The sequence below is a fragment of the Rhodnius prolixus genome, unplaced genomic scaffold, assembly GCF_049639745.1.
Source record: "Rhodnius prolixus isolate KJV_2025 unplaced genomic scaffold, Rpr scaffold_9, whole genome shotgun sequence".
Classification (NCBI taxonomy): Eukaryota; Metazoa; Arthropoda; class Insecta; order Hemiptera; family Reduviidae; genus Rhodnius; species Rhodnius prolixus.
In genome coordinates, this window is record NW_027411604.1 from 13,037,225 (window position 1) to 13,062,615 (window position 25,391).

The 25,391-nt window shown below is 34.7% G+C and overlaps 2 protein-coding genes and 1 long non-coding RNA gene across 6 annotated transcripts in view; all 3 read left to right on the forward strand.

Annotated features, from left to right (window-relative positions):
- LOC141453907 (uncharacterized) overlaps positions 1-25,391 on the forward strand; it is a 637,650-nt gene that overhangs the window by 407,763 nt on the left and 204,496 nt on the right. The gene's annotated exons all lie outside the window — the stretch shown is intronic.
- On the forward strand, positions 4,039-6,827 carry LOC141453908 (uncharacterized). Of its 2 annotated transcripts, none has more exons than XR_012458300.1 (4): positions 4,039-4,685; positions 4,840-5,006; positions 6,368-6,496; positions 6,571-6,827. It is a non-coding gene; the product is annotated as an uncharacterized lncRNA (long non-coding RNA). The 2 variants fall into 2 exon arrangements; XR_012458299.1 differs by having other exon boundaries at positions 4,039-4,660.
- Positions 8,733-13,406, forward strand: LOC141454475 (uncharacterized). Its single transcript, XM_074128720.1, has 3 exons — positions 8,733-9,008; positions 11,656-11,783; positions 13,013-13,406. The coding sequence occupies exons 1-3, from the start codon at positions 8,804-8,806 to the stop codon at positions 13,157-13,159; spliced, it is 480 nt and encodes a 159-aa protein (XP_073984821.1). The 5' UTR covers positions 8,733-8,803; the 3' UTR covers positions 13,160-13,406.

Genomic DNA, 25,391 nt, shown 5'->3' on the forward strand with positions numbered 1-25,391 from the left:
GAATATGGAGGCTGGGGCATCGTTAAAGTTTTGTTTTTGGACAAAAATTCACGAACAAGCAATGAAGTGTGAGCAGGTGCATTATCGTGGTGCAAAATCCATGAATTGTTTTGCCACAAATCCGGGCGTTTTTTTCGGATTGCTTCACGCAAACGGCGTTGAACTTGTAGGTAGTACTCCTTATTGATTGTTTGACCTTGTGGCAAGAATTCATGATGCACTATGCCATTAAAATCGAAGAACACAGTGAGCATAACCTTCACATTCGACCGCACTTGTCGAGCCTTTTTCGGTCTTGGCGATCCAGAATGCCTCCACTGGGACGATTGAGCCTTAGTTTCGACATCATATCCGTAAACCCATGTTTCGTCACCTGTTATAACACGTTTCAGTAGATTCGCATCGTTGTCGACTTCATTGAGTGACTCTTGAGCAACTTCCATTCTCCGCTGTTTTTGTTCGAAATTCAACAATTTTGGAACAAATTTTGCTGCCACACGTTTCATACCCAAAACATCCGAAAAAATTTCATGGCATGAGCCAATTGATATGGCAACATCATCAGCGACTTCTCTGATTGTGATTCGGCGATCGTTCATAACCATTTCTTTCACTTTTTTCACGTTTTCATCGGTTGTTGATGTGCTTGGACGTCCAGGTCGTTCGTCATCTTCAACGTTTTCGCGGCCATCTTGGAAACGCTTATACCACTCGTAAATCCTTGTTTTACTCATAGCAGACTCACCATATGCCTTTATTAACATTTCACACACTTTATTTCATTTTTTACGCAAAATTTAATACAAATTCTTTGATCCATTTTTTTTAACAAACAAAAATCGCCAAGCTCGAAAAACACGTCTAACCTTAACGGCTGCCACTTAAGAAGTAAACAATGAATATTACTGAAAATTTTATCGTACTTCAGGGGCATGTGTACCAACATAATAAAAAAAAAAAATTTACAATCAGACTCTCCAAACCCGCGAAATTTAAAAATTCCCGTTACTTTTTGAACACACCTCGTATATGCCAATATTACCTTACCTAGCGTTTACTTTCAACAATAATGCGTATTATTTCCAGCATTGCGTATCTCCTGCTTTGAACTTAGTAAAATTAACAAATCTCGTGTAATTCTCTTTTCCATATTGTTGGTCATGGTGTGATGGTTTTTGAAAAAAAAAGAAAAATATATTTAATAATAACCCTTATTTCACTGGTTTATATACTGAGAAAATCGCCACATAAAAGAATTAAATTCTACGTGCGTGCAACGAGCATTTTAGGTTCATAAAGTAAGGATTTAGGACTTGGAAATTTAAGATATTGGTTACACAAAATTAGACTTTTCTTCAGGGTGAAGAGCTTGAATTCATTGCCTTTTCTCTTGAACTTAATTACTACCTGCTAACCTTGCTTAGTTTGAATTCTAAGCTTTTCGGTCTAGTTTTGCTGCCAATACCAATGTAGAGCAAGGGTGAGTAAAAAAAAGATTAGTCTACGTCTTAAACAAAATATTTTTTGTACTAGAATGAAAAGTTGAGTTTTTACTCATTAAACACTTTTTTTTAACTACCGTAGCGAGGGAGCAACTGGACAAGAGAGTTGTAAAAAAATGAAAAACATTTCTCAGCAATCGTTACAATAATTTAGAAGATATAACGGTGAACTCGGATATAGTTAAAGGCTACCCGCTGAAGTAAATTATTGAACTTAGAATATGGAATTAAGTTATGCTTTAGAAGTGTAAAAATTAAGAAAATAATTGTATTTTCAATTAGGTGATGATTTTTGCTTGCAAATTTCATATCGTACCTCGTGGTGATGATCTAGAATTAGCGTTTTCCAAGAGCTGAGCTATAAGGCTATAAGGTTCGAGCCTTCGGGCTCCCTGGTCGAGCTCTCAGCGAGTGGCTCAGAGTCAGAGCTCGAGCTGAAGCCTCACAGAGAGCTCGGTGAGCCTCCAAGGCTCGGCTCAAAAGGCTCGAGATTTTTTTTTTAGTTTTTTATGTGAAGCATTTTATTTGAATGTACTATTAATAAATTCATTTCTTAAAATAAAATCAAGTTATAGCAGCTAATGGATTTTTCAACATTGTTTTGTATAAATGAATACAATAATTTTTAAAATGTTCGATATTTTTTGATTACTCGTCATTCCTTAAGAATGTAAAAAGGCTTGCATTTTGTGAGCCTCCAACTTGAACTTCACGGCTCGAGCTTCGAGGAAGCTTGAAGGCTCGAGTCGAAGCTGACTCGGTTGAGCCTTCATCTCGAACCTCAACTGAACATAGAATGGAGTTACAATTTGAGTTCGCACTTTCAAGCTAACGTTTACTTACGGACTACTAAGGAGTTTAAAAGATGATGCGCTTTAATTAAAATTTTATTGTTATTTAATTGTTGGCCGTATTATTTTATTTATTTATGGTGTTTTTGGTTTTGTTTTGTTTGCACATTAACCATTTATTGCTTTGGATGGCCGAAAAAACAAACAAACGGTATTCACAGCTACTGTTGACTTCTAATGTCTCAATTTACCAATATTAAATTGGCGGAAAACCAACCATTACCAACCTTGATTCGGTTCGAAGAATAGTTGTTCTACAGCCTCCTTCATCTCTTACTTTTCCAGGACTGCCACGAGGTAACAGTGGCTCTCTTCCTCTACTATCTTCTTAGTGGCTGCCTTATCGTTTTGAGAGTATAATTGTTGATCATATAAGTTTGTATAATTAAGATTTTGTCTTCAGGACAAAATTTTTATAATTTTACTTGGAAATTTAGTTCATTATTTTTGATAATAAAATCAAGATAAGGGTATTAGTTACAAAAAGAAGATTAAACAAGTATTGCAATTAAGGGAGTTGAAACATAGTAGTGCTCCGTTTAAGAGTAAAGTACGCGCCAGGGCGTTATATCGGACAAGGAGGGAGAAAGGGTTTGCCCCCATGGTGGAAGAGGTACTTCAGTGTCGGGTGAAGTAGCGTCAGTGGTGCCAACTTCCAAGTACTTACACTCCTTATCCCAGGCTCCGACCCTTATCTTACCCTAACCATTCCCTTCTTAACTTTATATCCATTAACATTGTAAAGCCATTAACTTGCAAATTGTATCTTCTCCTGTGACTCCCTTCTACAACGGCCACCTCTCTTCAAACACACCATTCTCACCCTTCAACGTGCCACATGCATGTGTGCTCGGCCTTGTGCTTCTTCTCTGTTCAATTTACTGCAGATTGTACGCACACTACACTCAAGAGGGTGAAATAGGGGCAACCAGTTACTTTTCATGTCAATAATTAAACATTAAATACCTTTTTGTTTCTTATCCCCTAATTTTGATTGAAATTTTCAAATTAATCGTAACAAATATTTCTTGATTGTTCCGGTATGGAGGGTTGTACTACGGCTTTTATTTTATTAAATCGTGACAAAAAAAAAAAGCTGTTGACATTGGCACCCCTGAACACCACAGTGCATATCGGCCTATAGACGTTTTTCTCACTAGGGATACAGTACGATATTCTAGGAAGAAAACCGAGTCCGGACTGGGTTTAACTCAAGCTTCTCTGCTAGCAAGTCCAGCGCACTCTCACAAAGCGTTTGGAAACGAAGGGAATTATTAAGTAGTTGTGGATGGTGAGGTTTGAGATTTAAAATGGAGAATTAAGAAAAGTATTGAAAAATTAAGTAAAGTATTACCATTAGGAACAGAAATAGTACTTTTCTTGGAGTAGTAGATAAAAAGTAGTGCGACGATTGTAACTCCCAGCAAATAGCTGTTATCGAGCGGAAGAAGTGGCGATTTTGTGTAGCCTCTCACGTAAGTAATTATTTCTGGATTTATATTATTCAGACAATCGCATGTATCTACCTGTATCTTTTCAATATATCTCCCATTCGGACCACAAGGAGGATAGAGCAGAGTGTTGTTGTACGTCTCTGTCTTCATGGTATTGCAGTACATCCATGAAGTCCTCAAGCCAACCCCCACCTCCACGTGGTGTGGTCCGGGCGCCTTGGCAAAGCAATATTGGAGGTGGACTAGCTGCCTCCTCAGGGTGGATGGCGGCGACCTTGCTTACCAAAACTAGCTCACAATCTAAACTATCCCTACTATCACAAGACCTGAGGAGAACTAGGGTGGTTCCTGTTAGGGAGACAATCTCTGCGTTGAGGGAGGAAACTTGACGAAACAATAACCTACTATCGTAAACCTTAGTTATGCCAGGATGAGAATAATCATCAGGGGCGATATCAACTTTCTAGTATTAATGGAGTTGTTTTTTAGTGATCATACAGTCATTAAGTTGAAATTACATCCGGGTGAAGGCGTCTGGAACTTGTTCCAGCCATGACGTTGCCCGAAGTGGAGTTTTAATGTAGATAACACAAGAGAATCTACGGAAGTTCCTATATGGACCAGATAGTTTGGATTAGAGGGAGGCAAAGAGAAAACTTTTTTAATAAAGAACCTTTAAAATTTTTCCAGGTTATCAAAGCATTGTTAGTCCCATATTTGTGATCCATAATACACTTTAGAGATGGAGTTGAAAAATTGGAATTCTGCATTTAATGGGACTTCATTTCGACAAGTGAACGGAGCACACTCTTTGTTGATACCAATCTTGACAACGGAGATTTTTTTCATTCAGGTGAAAATTAAACGATAAGCGAGAGGTTAGGTGTATTCCAAGATATTTACCATTATAAAAACCATCTTTCCCTGGCTGCCATATTCTGCCTCCCTTACGAAAGACCAAGATCTTTGATTTAGTTAAATTCAAGATCAGTTTCCATCTTAGGCAGTACATTTCTTAATATTTCTTTGTAGAGGACCGGATTATCAGCTATGAGCACCACGTCATCTGCATATAAAAAACAGTTAATTTTAACGATTCCAACTGACTATTGTAGAGAAATTGGACTGAAAATTTTAATTGGATATGATGCTGACTCGTAAATCGCAGTTTCGAGCTGCTCGGACACCTAGGTGAAGAGGTAAGGATCTTCTTGAATTCATTTTAATTAATAATTTAAATGAGAGAGAAGTACTAACTTTCTAAATCACTGTGAGTAACTGACTGAACATTAGAAACGTGGTCAGAAGCTTTCGCTGTCGAATCACATGTATACGTATTTGGTTTGATGTTCCATTTGTGGGTGAGGAACTTGTGATTTACCAGAATTCCAGACATACAGACTCGGAATCATTCAAACAAGAACACAGCCGTGGAATTTAAAACGCTAAACATAACTTTCAATACCAGTTTAGAGCTCTTCATTTTCAGCAAGGAGATCAGAAGGCTTTAAAATTATGGTAAGAAAAAGGAAACGATCATGGTACCAATTAGAACATCAAATTAGGGTCCAGCAAACGGCCATCCATGGCCTAGTGGAGAATTTAGTTACTGGTAGCGTATAAGCTGCAAGGATAGGATGGAATGTCCACCACATACTCGAGAGTGGAGAAGACACCCTTTGGTTACATTCCAACAACACTTCACGATCAATTGACTCTTATCCTGATTGAGAAGAGATCGCTTGGGTAGATAGTAGTGTCTAGAAGACATCTAGTTGTTTTATCCTGTGGTATGAGATACTAAGGTGAAATATTGTGTCAGATTTAAGCAACTTTTGAGATTAAAGGAATTTTTAGAAATGATTTGATTGGAGACGCAAAACGTTAACTTTGGACCAAAGAATATTAGTGTGCAAGAACTGGAGCGTTTGGTTGAACCCCACAGTTTCATATAGACACAACTTAAAGATTAATTTAATTTTGACGTCACTTTGATAAATTCATTGAAGTTAAAGTAAAATACGTTTTGCATCTATTCAGATAAGTCAGGCTTTGTTAAAGGCGCTGAACTGTTGTGTTTTCACTTTCAAGACTGATATTAGAATGTTCCAGGTGATTGCTATTAAAGAATACTTCTATTCTGGATACCAGGACATAATGGACAGGTGGTCAGGTTGACCAAAAGGAAGTCCTCGTTGGAAGCGATCAAAGCCAGTCCGAGTTTCCGGTCTTAGATGAACTCTGTGAGCTGCCTACTGTCCATATATTAATTCGTGTCACTTCCGGCATCGATAATGATATACTACCGTGTCTTTCGCGAACCTCTTTTTCAGGCTTTGGATGTACTCTCACTGCCCATTGTGGTGGGTGTAAGAATACTCATAAGGGATTAATTAGAGTTTTAGGAGGTTAGATTTAGAATTATTGCTGGAAAAGGTTGAGGAATTTAGGCTGTTTCCTCTGAAGATTGCTTGATTTCTTCGGACAACTGTGAATATGGACCGAGACTGAATTATCATCTTAGATTCGGTCTACTGATTTTTCTTGTTTTTGTTTTTAGGACAGCTGAAGGGTCCCAGAGAAGCACAATTTTACTCCCCATTGACGAAAAATAATAATAAAATGAACAAATATATGGAAAAATTAAAATATTTGAATCAATCTGCAGGTCAAACGTAAACACAATGGCGTGAGTTAGTACTTTGTATAATATATATTTAGACTAAACTGATGTAATAAATAATTAGTGCATAAACTTTCTAGCCTAGTGTAGTTCGTAAAGTTGGGAAGTGGCGAGCGAGTGCCAAAGTGGTGAGACCAGGGTTCAGGCGAAGGCCGTGCGCTGTGAGAGAATAAGGTAGGCAGTGGCCAGGTTAGGCAATATAAACTCCAGGTGAATCACGGCTGGCTTGATCTATATTAATAAATGGAATAAATTAAAATACTAATTAGAACAGAAATTACTTTGCTCGTGCTAAATAAGGCTTAAACACACACATGAATGGGAACTTTCTCTGGCTATATAATATATTTTTATGTACCTTTATACATAAATATATCTTTGTATGTAAGTTTGCTGTTGTTAGCATTTTATCTCTGTTTCAGTATATAATAATTTTTAGTATATTTATTATGAGTTTGTGTTTATAGTATAAACAGTTTGACGCAAATATTACAGCCGTTTATTCGTAATCTTTTTCCTTCTAACTTTTTAATAATGTGCGAGCCGTTATTTCAGTTGAATAAATATTCTTATTTCTTCTTATTTTCTACAATATCGCGGACAGCCTCAGAGAAACGCGTAGAATTACGAGCTAGTCTTCAGTTAGAGTTAGCCATCATGAGTAACATCATCTCTTGGTCGACGCCTATTAATATATTATATTCAATATTGGTTCTAGGCGCCGCGGTAGCCGAGTGGTTATAGACTAGACCCGCAATGCTAAGATGTATTGCTGGTTTAGTAGGTTCGACTCCCTGGTCTAGATTTTGGATTTTTATTTAACCTCTTGCGCTATTAATTAATCAGCAAAAATGTGGGCCCATCTCACTGGGGAAAAAAGCGAAATATGCTTTCAATATAGCATTGACTACTTGTAACGGTGTAACATTTTTCCCATAACTTCAAGCGTTGATTTCTCTATACCAGAAATTCTCGAGAAATGCCATACTTTATTGTTATTTGGTTCATTTTTCCACACCCAAACAGTTCCATCTACTTCGTCTGAAATTCTAGATTTTTTCGAAATGAAATGAAAACAATATCGCTAGATTCACCACCCAGTCTCCTCCATCCTCGCTTTCTTTTTGAGAGTGGTCGAATAATATCACTAGCTTCACTATCCATTATCCATTTTAGGGATCTGAATAAGGATAATACTTACTAAAAATAACAATGAGGCAAGGAGTTTTATACTGTATTATAAATAAATATGTAATAGATAGATGAACTGTTGGCAGTCTTAAAATTGGTTTAAACTAGAAAAAAAGACATATTTTTCCAAAATCGGTTAACCCAAAAAGAATTACCGATGTTTTTTATTTCGTAAAAGATCTGTGTACGAGTACCGCGCTGAAGTGCAGCAGCTCAAAAAGCAATTTAATAAGAGAATCAGACCAATTGTCAGACAATTATTTGTACTGACCAGGTTTTAATTTATTATACCGCGTTATAAATCTAATATCTACGACTAAATAAAAAAGGCAGTTCAGTGTAATTGCACTAATTTCACATTTTGCATAACGGTGTTTAGTTAAGAGTTAAGTACAGTATTACCAACACGAAAAATAATAAAATGTAGCAAGTAGTACAGTATTTCAGAAACTTTAGTAGACGTGCGATGCACGTTATTTTCAGTATAGGAGAAAATTATCTAAGACGTACATTGCACGCCCAAAATAATGCTAGAAGTTAATGGTTAATAAAAGTCGCAAATGGTTGTCGCCTCCGTCCACGACACCTAAGTGGTAGTTGGACGGCTTTACGTCTGACAAAAGTAGATGGTTACTTTATATTTAATATTAGTTCTTTTTAGTTAGCTTGATCATTTTCTTCGATTTTATCCAACTTGGATCTTGAATAAGCGAATAAACCCGTTTTAATAGGATGAAGTTACAGGAAATGATAAAATTGATAGGGGAGTGAACCTAAGTTGAGCGGTTAAAAGGATAAAGATGCACGGTTTGAAAAAAATTTGATTTAAATAAATTAAAAATAACTTTGTCAGATTTTATTTTATTTTGTTATTTTAAATTATTCGAATAAAATACGTAACCATTATTTCAAATTTCAAATAACTGTTTGCTACGAGAATTTGACGAAATCATTACATTTCACATTAGATAAACTCCATTTTATATTCTCGATAATTTAATTTTGTTCAATCTCTGTTTAAAAGACAATAATTTATAAAAAAAAAACTGTTAATTAAAATCATATGTTAAAATCAATATTCAGAGCAAAATATCTTTATTAGAATGACATAAAAAGAATGAAATGGATAGTGGTCAAAGCAAAAGGAATCATCCAAAGAAGCCAGTGAATTTAACTGACGATGATGTGAAGAAATATTTAAAAGATTTAAAACAAAAAGAGAACATATTAAAGAAATTTGATAAATTATTGAAGGATATCAGTGATTTTGATGTGATGACATTTAGACTGGAAGAAGAGGATGTATATACCAAATATGATCATTTCAGTAAGCTTACTAATTTCCTATCTTCACTCTTAAAGGCCGGAAATGGTTATTTTGCTGCTATCTTCGGCATGGTTTGTGTTATTGCACCCGCAGGAGTTATTATATTCTTAGATTCTTACCATGAAAATTCGTAAAATTGGTCTGATTTTCTTATTAAATTGCTTTTTGAGCTGCTGCACTTCAGCGCGGTACTCGTACACAGATCTAAATAAAAAACATCGGTAATTCTTTTTGGGTTAACCGATTCTGGAAAAATATGTCTTTTTTTCTTGTTTAAACCAATTTTAAGACTGCCAACAGTTCATCTATCTATTATATATTTATTTATAATACAGTATAAAACTCCTTGCACCTGAGAATGGTTGACCTTATCATTAAAAGTATTTGAGCGAAATTTAAACGAAGAGAATCGTACGAGACATTTTTTTTTGTAAGAAAATCACAACTGTCGAAAAACTTTCGTGTAAGGGACGATATTTTGAAGAAAACGCGTCGAAACTTTTGCCCCATGCTGGCTAACAATTTGGCCAATGTTAGTATTTGTTCAATATAGAAATGTTTGTGCGTGATTCTAACCATATTTAGATAGATAATTAGATGATTAAAGTTTAGATAGTGAAGGGATACGGAAAGATAGCTACGAATATGTGTAAGTATTGGTGTGAATAGCTGTGTTTGTATGTGTTTAGTTTGTACATTAAGCGAAGAGAAAATGGCCCGTGTAGGAAGACCAAGGATATTTGCTGATATCGCACAGTGGTATCCGCACAGGAGAAGGTAGATAATGGCTGAAGAAGCTAAGATGGCCAACAACCACTTGCACAGCCTCCACTATTGCATCCACTATTCTACTAACTTCCCACTTCTTTAAAGCCTAACTTTACTTCTTAAAGATCTTCCAACCTTTACCTCTAACCATTGCTAATAGTATATACTCTTCTATACAGGATAATATAACTTCCGTTAGAGGTTCTACAAGAGTCTATAATGTTTACTAACTTATCTAACTTCCGTTCAACTCTCTATCTAACGACCACTTTTCCCTCCTATCTTGAAGGAACTATTTCGAACTATCTGGTCGTCCTTTCTGGATATCCTGAACGCTGTGCTTTCCCCCGCTATATTCATTCATACTGTAGTAGCCTTATTAAATTTCTCTGATTTTTATTTTTAAGTTTTCAGCTCCAGGATATTTCTGGTGGTATTTATATGTAAATAATTGATGGAAAACTTCGGTGAATTCATCGATTGGATTAGTTTCAGAGAATATTATTCTTGATTCCTGCAAACGACTCACACAATCCATTTTTAATTACAACGGAAATTAGTAGAAAACTAAAAATACAGGATCTTATTTTTTCTTTGTTCAGCGTAGTTTAAGCTAATCACGTTCAACTGCTCATGATTCTAATTCTTTTAATTCTTTAGCCACGCAACACTTACATTCTTTTAGATAATATTTAGGTTCGGTCAAATAACTTCAAAAAAGTCACACAACTTTGTCTTACTATTATTTCCAAGTTTCGTCACATTGCAAACATTTCTGTTATATTTCATTACTTTCCTATATTACACGCTGTAGTGGTAAAACCGCGCATTTGACAGGAAAGTAACTTTACAGAGGAGTCTATTGCAGCTTTTCTCCTCTTGCAGCCACCATTTTCCCTTTATTAATGTATTCACAACTTAAAAATCAAATAGTTGTAGTAAATTTGGAATGGTAGATATTTGGCAACCCTGTTGAGGGTGTAAGAGAAGGGCTGACCGTTAGGGGTAACTATAGGGTTGCAGGTAGTTGGAGACATTCCTTAGTTGAGTTGAGTTGAGTTTGGTCACTCTTTATGGAAGTTATGCTTTATGAATGTTATGCCTCATGACTTATGTGAATAAACTATATTTAGGTTAATTTGTGTTTATTCAAACCCTTATGAGTATTTAGTAAATTATTATTATGTTTTATGTGTTTTAGTTATTGTGTGTTTTCTCCCATATTTTATTTATTTTTTATTTATTTTACATAGAAAAGACTAAACAAAATAATAAAGGCCATCCAAACGAAGACAATCATAAGTTGATCAATGCAAAATACCGAACGAATTGAATTCGAAGGATGTTTACCGTTTATCTTCACTGACTTTTTCGGACAAAACTGCCTCAATAAGACCTGCATTATTTAAAAATACCCAATAAACCTTAAAATCTTCTTCTAAATAACTGAGAACTTCATAAAATGATCTGTAAAAGAACATCTACTCTTACTTATGCCTCCCTTAAACTCAATTTTTGAAGTGAAATAAGTGATAAACCAATAGAAACTGTTTCTATTACGTTTACTTCAATTAAAGGATAGTGCAAAAATTATCATTTAAAAAATATTTAGGTGTAAAAACAATCATCTTTAACCTAAGTTCCAAAATCGTAGAAATTAGAGCTAAATGAGTTTGAAATGATATTAGAACTTTTTTGCTGCAAACTTGGGAATGAATATGAAAGACGCTGGTTGCAAATTCAAGAATTTTCAATTAAAGTTCCATTAAAAATGTTAATAAGTTGTATATGGTTTCAAAAATATCTATAATGTTTGATTTTTACGTAAGTAAAACCAAAAATATTAATGTTTTAACAGAGTTTCATTATTTCCATTTAGTGACAAGCGACATTTGCCTAAAATGTTTAATACCTAGAATGAAGAAAATTGCTACAAAGTTTATAAATAGTTCAGAGAAACCTGATTGCTATAAATTTATTGTAAAATGGAAAAATTTAACAAAAGTGGTAGGTCTTTATAAATAAATATTTTGAATATAAAATCTACTATTCGATTTATTTTCACAAGTATGTCGAAACTGTTTCTTATTTCTTGCCAGCAATATATTTTTTTACAATATTTAATTGAATTAAGGCGCTTCAGTATCTGGTATCATTGGCGCCTGGAGCTTTTTCCAGTATCATTTGTTTTTTGTTACAGACAATACAGTCCATCACTGGACAGTGAACTGTAAGAAGCTCCTAGAAAGGGCTGAACAGCTGGATTCGAATCCGAGGTTAACCTCGTGAGAATCCAGATAGTAATGCCTTCATTGAGTACTTTTTTTTTGGTAAAAATAAGTGTCGGTGAGCTAAATGATTATGCAAAAAGAAAAAATCAATTTCAAATGATATATTATTTATTTTTTAAAAATTACTTCGTAGGAGGGAAAAATAATAAAAAATTAAGAAAGAAAAAAATGAAAAGGTAATATAAAAATGTATACAAAGTGGATTATAAAAGGTAGAAAACATTTCAGTGTTTTATTAATTATTAAAAAAAAAAAAATTCTGGTTAGTTGCTAATTACAACGGAATTAATTATGAGGGGAAGTGGGTGGGTGACGTAGTCCACTAAATTCCTCGAGTTTTTATTTTTTTAATTGTTTTTTTGTATTTACACCAAACCGCCATGAAAAGTAATAATTAACTGCGTTTAAAAACAATCGCTTTCTTTTCTTTTTTTAATTTAGAATTTTGTAACAGAAACGGAAGTAATTACTTTTTTTTTAAATGTTTTTTGAAGCTGAATTAGTAAATTTAATTTTAGTCATAAAAATACATTATCGTAGGTTTTATTCGTTTTAACAAGACGATTTTTCTTATTAATCATTGGTTTAGAATTTTCAAACTACAATCAAAAACTAGGCCTTTTAGTTTGTTTAAGTTCTGATAGACGCAGTAATTCTAGTTGATCACTGATTCAGTTTTCTCTTTTCCTTTAAAATAAACGCTATTTTTAGGATACCTGCTTTCTTTTTAACTTTAGAAGTTAATTTCTACAAGAAACTGATGAAACTATTTGTAAAGATATATGAAAAATCAGAAACTGGATAGAATTAAATAAATGAAAGTATTGAAGACTTTAAATGATGAGAGGAAAACAATGATATTGTGAAGATGGCGAATCTTAAACCATTTAGTTTAAACATATTCCTCTTGTTGATTAACTAAAAATAGAAAAACTTATTTTTCAGATTGATAAAACTATAGAAAATTATACAAATTTAAGAAATGGGAAAGACTTGATACCAATATCACTGAAAAAGATACGTTGTGACATTGACTATAAGAAGTTGTTAAATCCTTTAGATGAAGACAACATTGAAGAGCATCTATTCTAACAGAGAAAATTGTGTAGCTGCATATAAAAATTGTATTAATTTTTGAAGGTTATTTTAAAAAGTTACATATTATTTGACAAGTCCTATTTGACAACTTACATCTACACGAAGTAAAAATAATAACTGAAATAGCAAAAAGTTAAATGGAATCGAGCAATTTTGAAAAATTTATCTCTAATTTGCGAGTAAAATTTTTTTAGTTAATTTTTTATTGCCTTAAGCATATAATAAAGTATTACCAAAGTTATTATTTATAGCTTTTTTGACTATGATTGAACAAAGTTCTATTCATTTCTAAGTAAACTTACTGGAACACTGAGCTGTAGAAAGCTCCTAGAAATAGAGAAAATCTAAGGGCCAAGCAGCTGGAATTCGAATCCTAAATCTCTGCCTAGTGTAATTTACAAATTTCTTTGACTTACTTGAGTTACAGGATTAGGATTAATGTATTGATTATTGTGGAAGGTAAGGAAATCGTGAGTGGATTAATTATGAAATAAAAGATTTTTGAAGGATAAAAGTGGAATTTATTCAAAAAGAAGCGTTGAAGAAGATTGATCGGAGAACTTGGAATGATAAGAACTGTATTCTCCGGATTATGGGGAATTTGGGCGCATACCACTCCTTAGTTCCGCCCAGTAGGTCTATATGGGTCGTTAAAGTGAATTTGGTACGTTCATTGTGGAATTTGGTAAAAATAGCCGTCCTTAGAAGGCGGTATCTTCCGTTCAATTCTTATCTTTTCAGTCGAGTTTTTTAGGCACCAATTCAGTGTACCATCCAGGTAGAATTCCCCAATAAGTAGACCTGATTGAATGTTAGGTTTGTCCTGGTTATTAATCAGAACAGCCAGGTTTGTTGTATTAGTGTTTCAAATAATTTTTGCGCACTTTTCCACAAAATACGTATATTTGGATAATATTAAAAAAGAATCACGAAAGAAGCAGCATCAAGTAAAATGCAATTAAACGCCATTTCTGGATAATTATTGAATCCAACGAATGATTTAATTGATGAGGTTATCTTCATAATTAAACAATAAAATCGGATGAGAGATAAAATTGGCACACTCTGTATTCATGTAATAATTGATCAAAGAATTACACGTTGAGATAAAATCTTCGTCATCATTTCTGAACAGAAATAAAAGAGGATACACTAAATTGCCACCTCCAGATATAATCCACCTCCGTGTACTCAGGAGTATGTTTCGTTACACAACACTTATTTATACGCTGTAGTAATAAGTGCCTAAAGTAATTTGATAAAGTAAGTATATATACATACATTGTTTCTATACATAATTGAACTTAACACTTCAGTGACCCATATCAGAATTTAAACTTGTTATATTACACTGTTATTTAACTGATTCCATTTTTGTTTACTTGCTACGTTGAATCTTAATTATAGTTCGTTGATTTTGAATGTTCAATTTTAATTACCCATATTTTTTAATTACTCTTAACGTTATTTGCTAATTTTCAAAATTGAATTTTCAACAGCAATCTATAGATTATTTACCGTGTCCATGGAATTGAAAAAGGAAGTTCGTCTTTAGCGCTTAATCTGCGGCAAACACAAATTTAGTAATTCATTTAGGTTTAGAATGAAAAAACTGTAAACTATTTTTCCTACTACGGTTTGCAAAGATCAAAAAGTTATGAATATTTCTATATGTAACTAGGCACCAGAGTTAAGTTAGGGTTTATCAAAATTTTGACACGCCGAGCCGCAAAAAGTTTGCCATTTGCTCTGTACATTACTCAGTTATGGGCTATAGTTTTGTTGTGTTCTAATCCATAAATGGCGAGGATACGTATTGAGAGTTGAAATATTTTGGGTCATAACTTGCTCTGAAATTGTGCCCCCATATCTCCCTGTGTAAATAACTTATTAGTGTAATATTTTGTTCTCTTTTGGCGCCACGGTAGCCGAGCGGTTAGAGGCGAGACCTGCGAAGCTAATATGTATTGTGGTACTGGGTTCGATTCCCCGGTCTTAGGCCTTGGATTTTATTTAATGGTTAATAAAAGAAGTTTACAGAAAAGTATGTTTGCTAGTCGCCTCCGTCCACGACACCTAATTGGTAGTTGGACGTTAAGCCCAATTTTGTTCTCTTTTACACTATATAAAGTGTTTACTAAAGAGTAATTACTGATATCAGATAATATTTATATTATTAATTTTTTCTTTATTATTTATTTTCACAACTGCAGTACATTTCTGCACTAAGTGAAGCTGATACAACATGATACATAAAATAAATACATGAATAGCATGAGGGGAGAATTCACCCATTAGGCTGGAAACATAGTGGAGCGGCGAGCAAAGCGGCGCTGATAGCGAAGAGCGAAGCGGCGAAATCAAACACAAGTTAACATATGGGACCGCGCATAGTGGCGAGCAAAGCGAAGATAGAGCAACTCTATCTATTTCTAGTTTTTGTTTTTGCCGCTTTGCTCTTCGCTATCATCGCCGCTTTGCGCGCCGCTCCACTATGTTTCCAGCCTTAGTGAAACTCTCAAAGAGGTACAGTTCACTATCGTGCACTTGCACTTATTTCATAGAGAACATCGCTTCGCCTCCTGCGCTTCAGTCATCTTGGAGGATTTCCTGGTAATGCAGTAAGTTGGGATACTATAGGGTTGGATATGAGGTAATTGAAGTGTGGAATTTAAAGTAACAGGATCTTACAGCTTCTGGAAACATAGGGAACAAGGAAATCTCGGTGCAAGATAAAGTTAGATACAAAGTAAAGGAGCAATTGCGATTCGACGGAGTGTTTTTGACTGGAAGGATTGGATTCTTGTAGATATTGGAAGCTTTGGCTGAGCCCCCAAAGTACTATTTCGTAAGTCCAGGCAGGTTTCAGTATATCATGGTGTTGGATAAGTCGTTTATTGTTTAGTGAAAGCTTAGATCTTTTGTCGAGAAGTCTACAGAGAAGTTTGAATCGTCTTGTTTAATTCTTTCCGCTTAAGTCTGAGTATGTGGGTTCCAGCTTAGGCGTTTGTACAAGAATAGTCTTAGGCACTTACCACAATCTATATGTATTTAATATAAATTAAATTCTAAATTTGAAGTAAATCGATTAAGAGTATGCGGCACTTTACGGAGTAAATTTTAGTGGATTTTTAGCGCTTTATTCCTCACAAAATAATTTCAATGAAATTTTACAATTTAATATGAGGTAATAGTAATATTAGTTTTACTTTTGTTTTTTTTAAAAAAAGTCGAGTGTATAAAAAACGAAAATTAAAGGACATGTAAGAGAATCTATCGCTTGAAATAACCAACTTTTTGTACCCATCAAGAGAGTTTTGGTGCCGAAGATTGAATTGAAGAAGATTGAATTTTGGGCTGTTGAATTGTTCTAGCGAGCGGTACACTTCAATTACCGTACGTCAGACAAATGAAAAAAAAAACTTTGCAAATTTAACTTAACCGAAAAGTAGAGCTTTTTCTGTCGCAAATCCAATCTGTCCCTTTCAGTGAAGTTCACCCTTATACATCAAGCCCCTACTTCCGCCTGTTGAAAGGAAAGTAAATTTCCTTTATTTCCAGACTTTATCTAAGAAGTGGACAAATTGAAAGAGGAAACAAAAAAAAAAGTACTTTGCTTAGTATGACAGGTTAATTAAGTAATTACTTCATTTGTTTCTGCCCCTTCACTTGCAACAGTGCGTAAGTTTAATGCTTCAACTGTAACAGTTCAATAACCTACCAATCCTTACCTTTTTATTTTATTGTATTTATTTTGAATATTAAACGATCGCTGATTACAGCGATAACTATGACGACTATCCTAGACTCTATGACTCAGTTGAGAACACAAATCTCACATTTGTACTTACATTTGTCAGTTGGACTATTCTGTGATGCACATTTTGGATGGTTATACGTACTGCACAGCTTGGGTAACTCTGTAAAACCAAATCGTGGAAAATGCGATGAAATAATGTACATTGAATTCTATAATTCCTGATTATAATATTAAATTACAATAAATTTACCGACATCATTCAGCGTCTGCTACTGAATTTGAGTTGAATTATTGCAACGATTAGAGCACCGAGTTAATCAAAATGGCTATTGAAATGAATTAATTATTAATTAATTGCCAAAAAAAAAAAATGGTCGTTTAATGGTGTTAATCTTTATCTTCTTCTTCCTTCCTCTGGCTGTACGGTCCTCGAAGGACCTTGGCCTCCTCTAACACCTTTCCCCACTCCTCTCTCACCAAGGCTATCCTCCTCCATGTCCTCACTCCTAGACTCCGAACATCTTCCTCTACATCATCCAGCCACCTAATCCTCGGCCTTCCTGGGAATTCGGGAATCTTCCATTCTTATTAAATGGCCTAGCCATCTCAATCTTCCCCTCTTAATCAAACCTACCAAATCCTGCTCCTGGTACAGCTCTCTTATTTCTTCGTTTTTCCTGATTCTGTACCTTTCCCCTTCTTTCAAAACCAAAACTTTTTCTCAGAATCTTCCTCTCCCAGGTATTAATCAATTTTCTATCCTCCTTGGTCAACACCCAGGTTTCACTGGCATACGTAACCACTGGCCTCAATATGCTTTTATAGACGGTTAGCTTTGCCTCCCTTGATAGTTCTTTAAAACTTAAGGACCTTCTATAGTGCGCCCAGAAACACCTATAGCCTGCCACTAACCTACCGTTTATTTCTACACTCACTTCATTCTCATAGGTTAAAAACGGCCCCCAGATATTTGCAAGATAAAACCCTCTCAAAATTGTACGGTGCGCATATAGGCGCCTCATCACTACCTAGGTTTCTTCGAGAACACACCATAAACTTCGTCTGCGTCTGATTTATTTTGTATTTATTTATTTTTTATATAATCTTTATAATTTGGGAAATATATATGCTTTGACGCTTAAATTTAAGGATTTATCAATTATTTGGAGTTAATCGATTTATGCAGGGAACGGTTTATATGAAGGAGGTTGAAATATTCAATCTACTATGAACTGTAAAGTATTCAATCCAGTAAATTCCATTATGTCGTCATTATGATACGTCCGCCTTGGGTTTTTGTCCTCCCGATACCAGAGCAGTCTTAAGAATCTCTTTTAAAACAACTTATGCTTGTTAACGTATATTTTCTGATAAGCAGACCATAAAGCAGAGCAGTACTCAATAATAGGTCCTGAATCCTTTGCTTAGCCTTCTTTCTCCAAAAAACCTACAGATTTTGGTCATTTATTTTCTAAAAATCTCTTATTTTTTGGACTCAGATGAACTTAAAAACGGATATACCCAGCAAGAATTGGAAATCAGATAATTAGATACGTTCGCAATGCATTGCTTACTAAGAGAGAGCGTAAAAAAAAAAAAAATCCCATCTCTGGAAGGTTTTTATCTATGAAATGAAAGCAGAACACTGTCTGAATATTAATAAAATTTTGTTAATTCATATTTAGCACAAGTGTGAATAAAAGAGAGTTTAATAAAGTGAGCAGTGGACAGCATGAAAGATCACAAAGGCGTTGAACTAGAAACTGGCGGACGCAGCAGATGAAGGACAAGAAGAAGTAGAAGCTAATTTAGATTCTAAATGTCCTACCAACTATAAAATTATTCTATCCCGAACGTCTAAAATAATATCAGAATAATAACTTTAGCAAGGTAAAACGGGACAGTTTCATCACCTCTTTAGGGTCGCCTCCTTATCGTCTTCTTTTTATTTCTTTTCCAACTTTTTGCTTGTTGTTTTTTTTGCATATTATCAACATCAATGCAAAGTTAATATTTATTCATTTCTACCAAAAACTCCTTTTTGATGTAAAACAGTTGAGAATTTATTAAAGTAAATGCTTTGCAGTGCTTTCACTTGATGAGCAAAGTTTAATTAGGTTTCATCAGATTTGTGTTTTTTTTATAGAGAGAGTAGATGTCCTCAGAAATGTTATCACCTTGTTCAGTTATTGTTAGTTAATAGTTCAAATTTAATTTTTCTGCTTTAATTGAATTCACTAGCGATCGTAACCTGTTAGATAGTCACGACAGTCAATTTGCTCTTCTCCATCTTAACACATTACAAAAAAAAATCAAATTCATCAAATCTAAATAAATACTTTACAAAATTATACAAACTACAAAGAAATTATGAAATTTGCTAGTTAAGATTTTAGGTATTCTTAATGGCTCAAACTGGCCTCTTTTTATTGACTGCTAGGGAATTATAGAAATCTAATTTTAAACGAGTTCAGCTAGTTATTATAACAGCTAGCTGTAACAGTTCTTAGATAACGTATTTGCAATTCATGAACGAGATATTTTACGATAAATTGTATCAATTAAGGAATTATCTGAAATACTGGCAGACTATAGTTAACAAAGTTTAACTAAATATGTGTTGAAGTTATTGAGGTTTTTTTTGGTTAAAAATGCGCTTATGCTAAGAAATCAAAGTGAAATATTTCTAGACTGGCGCTTTTTTGTCTGCCAAATTGGTTGAAATAGAAGTTATGCAAACTATTTACAAATGGACTTTCTGAAGAGTAAATGTAACTCAGTTAGACAAATGTTTCTTCATTTGTTTTTCACTTTTCATTTAAGAAAAACAATTTTCAAAAGGAACTTTTGTATTTAGGGATGAGATTGAAGGATGTTATTGGTTCTATCGAACTTAAAAGTTACAGTATTTTCGGTAGTGTTACTTATGTTATAGATAGAAGTAATAGATGATAGTTCATGTTATCATGGACAGATAATCGCTAATAATCGTTAGAGCAGTGATGGCGAACCTATGACCCGTGGGTCAGACACTGGACCTGCGCAAGCTTTTTCACTGACCCACAATTCCTAGGCAACCATTTGTTGATTTAGATTTTCTAATTGTGTGGATAATTTACGAGGGTCGTTTGAAAAGTCCGTGCAAAGTCAGAGAGGTAGCACTACTGGCGCGTATCGAGGTTATGTTTAGTTAGTAGCATCTCTTGGAAGAACACACACCAAGTTTCAGCCAGATCGGTCTATTTCTTTGTGTTTGGCATTCGTTTGAATCGAGGAAGTCGAGTGATTTTCAAAAAATGGACGAAAAAGAATTTCGTGTGTTGATTAAACACTACTTTATGAAAGGCAAAACGCCTCAGGAGACTAAAGAGAAGCTTGATAAACATTATGGTGACTCTGCACCTTCGATTAGAACAGTTTATAAGTGGTTTCAAAATTTTCGGAGTGGCCATATGGGCACAAGTGACGCTGAACGTTCTGCTCCAGAAATCATTGATAAAATCCATGATATGGTGATGGATGACAGAAGAGTGAAGGTGCGTGAGATTGCTAGTGCTGTGGGCATCTCGAATGAACGGGTACATAATATTTTGCATCAACATTTGGACATGACAAAGCTATCCGCAAGATGGGTGCCGCGATTGCTCACGCTTGACCAAAAACGAAATCGTGTGAAGTGTTGCAAGGACGGTTTGCAGCTGTTCCAGAAGAATCCGCAGGACTTTAAGCGTCGTTTCGTCACTGTGGATGAAACATGGATACATCACTACCCTCCTGAGACCAAAGAACAATCTAAACAATGGGTTACCAAGGGGGAATCTGCGCCAAAAAAGGCGAAGACCGTTCCTTAGGCCGGAAAGATTATGGCGACTGTCTTTTGGGATTCGCAAGGAATAATCCTCATCGACTATCTGGAAAAGAGTAAAACTATTACAGGTGCATATTATTCATCGTTATTGGACCGTTTGAAAACCGAGCTGCAAGAAAAACGCCCACGATTGGCCCACAAAAAAGTCCTTTTCCATCACGACAACGCACCAGCTCACACCTCAGCAGTTGTGGTCGCAAAATTAATGGAAATAGGGTTCCAACTCGTTTCACATCCCCCCTATTCTCCAGACTTGGCTCCCTCGGACTACTATTTGTTCCCCAATATGAAGAAATGGCTGGCGGGAAAAAGATTTTATTCAAACGAGGAGGTGATTGCAGAAACGAATGGCTATTTTTCAGACTTGGACAAATCCTATTATTCGGAAGGGATCAACATACTGGAGCAGCGTTGGACGAAGTGTATAAGCCTAAAAGGAGACTATGTTGAAAAATAAAAAAGGTTTACCTCAAAAAATTAAGTAGTTTTTATTTTTGCACGGACTTTTCAAACGACCCTCGTATATTCTATCTGTATTTTTTTCAATCACGCATTGACACAAAAGCAATTTAAATGCTATCTATAACCTTTAGTTTGATCATTACAGTTCTAAAACGCAAATGACGACGAATGCTTTTTGTAGTATTTGAAATAAAGTAAAAGTGTTTACAAAATATCAAATAAAATGTATAATTTTCTCATATTTTGTTTGTTAAAAAAAAATCGACAACCCAAAGCAAATAACCATATTTAGATTTTTTATCAGATAGAACACACTTTTGTAAGGTTTTGTTCAGTTATGTTTGTAAAAAAGAGACTTCCATAGCTACTTGTTTCGTCCCGTTTTACCCGTTAAGCCAACTGAATTTTAAAGATGTTTAGTTTTGAAAATATTCAGTTTAAAATATTTAAACTTAACTCTTGTGCAAATGGGCATTAGTGACCCAAGAGCTAAAAAAAAAAATGAACAAAATTTGACCCACGTCTCAAAAAGGTTCGCCATCCCTGCGTTAGAGGAATAAAAAAATCTCCATTAATCTGACAAATACGGTATTACTAAACCGTCAAATTAGATAACTGTAATTAGTTGGTGAAAAAGTGTAGAAATGGCCGGATGTTGATGTTTTGAAATGGAAAAGTTGAAAATTAGAATTTAAATTTCCCATCAAAGTTTATCTTTCAAAACAATGAATATAATAATCTATTATTATTCCACAGAATTGTAACAAAACTTTTATCGTTTGAATTGTTTTCGAATCAGCGTCAGATATATTATTGCATTGCCACAAATGTTTTCGCCTCGTTTGTGTTTGAGTGGTATTTATTAAATCTCAGCTCTATATATCGTATAATTCTGCTCTTTGGTTTTACCACACGTTTAGAAATTATATTAAAACCGTCAATTACCCGCCATCGTGTGTACCACACTACAGGCTACCACTCTACGGTTGGTTCTCTTACATATCCCCAGCTACAACCTAATTTTCAAATATAACACCACTAAACACCGAGCAATGATGGTATTAAATTACGTTTAATATTTCTCTTAGTCCCTAGCTAGCCTTCTCCATATTTCTTCTAATTAATTGCATACTTGGATTCTAATAACTATTTTATACTTATAAGAGAAACGAGCCGCATTATTATCAAAATTAATAACATTTACCATATTTCAAATTAAACCAAAACTAAAACTGTTTAATGAACAGTTCAATTGTGAACACAATAAATTAATGACTAAATGGAAGCAGATTCAAGGCGGCAAGTTGCTTCATTAACTTATTCTTCACTCAGGCTATCAGACTACAAATATTCTAGGCTAATTTGGTTCAGGCAAACACCTTTAGTAGAGTGAGAGGAGAAGTATAATAGCGGAACTCCGGACTCATTCAGAGTTCTTAGCTGGTTAAAACTGTACTCAGGCAATTTCTAAATTTCATTTTTTACGATTTAATTTTGTTATTTAAATATTAAACCTTCTTAAATATCAGCGTCAAAATTTTGACTTAATTTTAGTTCATAGCGAATACTGTAAATTAATAAATTAATTGATATAAATACTGAAAACTATTCTAATATTGAATTCTAGAAGAAATAAAACTAGAAAATCTAGAAATACTAATTTGTATAAATATATCCAGCTAAAAATGTAGAATTCCAGCGTATCGCGCATTAGAAATTTACATAAACTGATATGCAAACCTTCTTAATATTTAATATATGAAGAGATTTATCAAAACTTAATTGAAAGTGTTTAGAAGCAGCAAAGTGTTAGAGTAGAGGGGTGGAACTTACCACTTCCTGCCACAGTTATATAGGATTAACATCCTCCTGAGATGGTTCGAGTCTTCTGTCCTTTCTAGCAGCTATCTGCTGGACATTTAGAGTGCCAGAGACTGGGGTTGCTCTCATCATTGTTTGTAATGTGGCCGTTTCTAGAAGGCTGTGTTTTCACTTCATTTTTAGTAATAAATGATCTACAGAAGTTTTAATTTATTAATCATAAAACGGAACTTACAGTTAAATTTGGTTTATTAAACAAAATAAATATATAAAATAATAATAATAATAAAGTAGAATAGAATTGGAATAATAAATAGAATGGAATTGGTTTAGTGGAGATGGTGTCTAAAGAAGGCAAGAATTGCTAAGGGAAAACAATGCTGTTCAAAAAGGAGATATAGGAGACGAACTTGCCTGGACTTAAGGAATGGAACTTTGGGGCTCAGCCAAAGCTTCCAATATCTACAAAATTCAATCCTTCCAGTCAAAAACACTCCGTCGAAACCGCTAACACTCCTTACTTTTTATCAGACTCTACCTTGTACCGAGATTTTCTTCTGTTTCAGAAGCTATAAGATCCCATTATATTAAATTCTATACATCAATCAACTCAGATCCTAATCCACTAGTATCCCAACTTACTGTATTGCCTGCAAATACTCTAAGACGACTTAAGCACAGGTGGCCACGCGATCTACTCTATGAATTAAGTGCCAGTGGACGATAGTGAAGTGTTTTTCTTTGTGAGTTCTATCAATGAGTGAATTCTTCCCACACGTTACTCATGTTTATACTTGTACCATGTTGTTTCAGCTTCATTTATTTTAGAAATATACTGCAGTTGTGAAAAAGAAAAAGGAGACGGCACCAGTGGTTCAAAAAATAGTAAATTTAAAAACAACAGTCAAGATGGCACGATCTTCTTTGTAGAATGCTTTCTGAGAGATGTACAGAATTGTTAAGAATTGGATGCCAAAAAAGGAGCAGGAAAAGAGGCAGGACCCTCAAGAAGATGGAAGGATGATATTGGAAAGCCATGGAAGAAAGATTTGACCTGACGCAATCCGCGGAATGGGAAAAGTAATTATAAAATATTTACAAAATTAATGGATTCGTACATTTTTTGTTTTTAAATTAGGATCTCCTACCTTCATCACTGGCTAATTGCTGTCGGAATATTTTGTAGAAAGGATTATAAAGTGGTAAATGGCTTTTTTATAGGACTAATTAAGTTGTGGTAATTCTGACTCTTCAGCGGCCCACGAAATCACTAATTTAACACTTACCCTCAATGCCCCGGTACTTCTGGGCATATACCAGAGTCTCTCTCTTCTGTGTCTCTCGCCTCCTCTAATTCCATCTGCCCCCCCCCAGTAGTAGCAACGACGACATACAAAACCCAGAGCTTCAACAGCCAATCTGGACAGCCCACTTGTATTCAACCCAAAGGTTGTATAACCCGTCCCCGTCTGTCAGTTTCCGTCTGCTGCGTTTCCACTCTAGAGCTTGTGGTAGCCAAATCGTACTCATGAAATCCCAATCTCTTCTCACCTACTGGCTTACTCTACCTTCCTCACCGACCTGGCCAGTAAACATTGCCGTTGTTTCCACCTCATACTCACTGCAAACCTACCAAACTAAACAGCCGACATACTAGCACCCGTTAATGACCCATTAACACATACCTGATTTGCGGTGCCTGTGGTTTTAGTATTCACCTACGTTCCATATATAACTATGACGCTATAACGCGCTGTTGTTGTTGTTGTTGTTGTTGTTGTTGTTGTTGCTGCTGCTGTTACCTCATGCATTCATCAAATGAACAGTACTATGTTTAGGTGAAATTCACCAACTAGCAATCTCTCTTGTTCTACCTGCCTATCCAACCACAATGCTATTACTCAATCCTCTAATCCAAAATCTATCACCCATCCTATGTACTAAAACATTTAAGTTAATAACTAATAGAACTGATAGTTGATTTAATTAATTTTTAGTTCATCTATGAAAGAGAGCTAACTGCAATTTAATTGCATCTATCTTGATCATCTTACCACATCCTTCTTACCAAACACCATTAAGTCGCCTAAACTGCTTCTAAGCTGCAATCTACCTGGCTAGACTAAAATTTGTCTCATTTTCTTTTGTTGCTTTTGTCCATGTGCTTTGAAGTCTAAGAAATATGATTGAGTTAATAGTTTAAGATTGCTTTAGAATCAAATTGTGAACGGTACAACTACTAAAATTTCAAGAACCCTAAACGAAACTATGGAATTCTAAATTTGAAGAAAAGTGGTTTGTTTGTTATTTATTTA

Coding starts and splice junctions, on each gene's coding strand:
- LOC141454475 (XM_074128720.1), top strand. CDS start 8,804: ATGGATAGTGGTCAAAGCAAAAGGAATCATCCAAAGAAGCCAGTGAAT. Junction 9,009..11,655: donor TACCAAATATGATCATTTCA/GTAAGCTTACTA, acceptor ATTTCCATTTAG/TGACAAGCGACATTTGCCTA. Junction 11,784..13,012: donor GGAAAAATTTAACAAAAGTG/GTAGGTCTTTAT, acceptor CTTATTTTTCAG/ATTGATAAAACTATAGAAAA.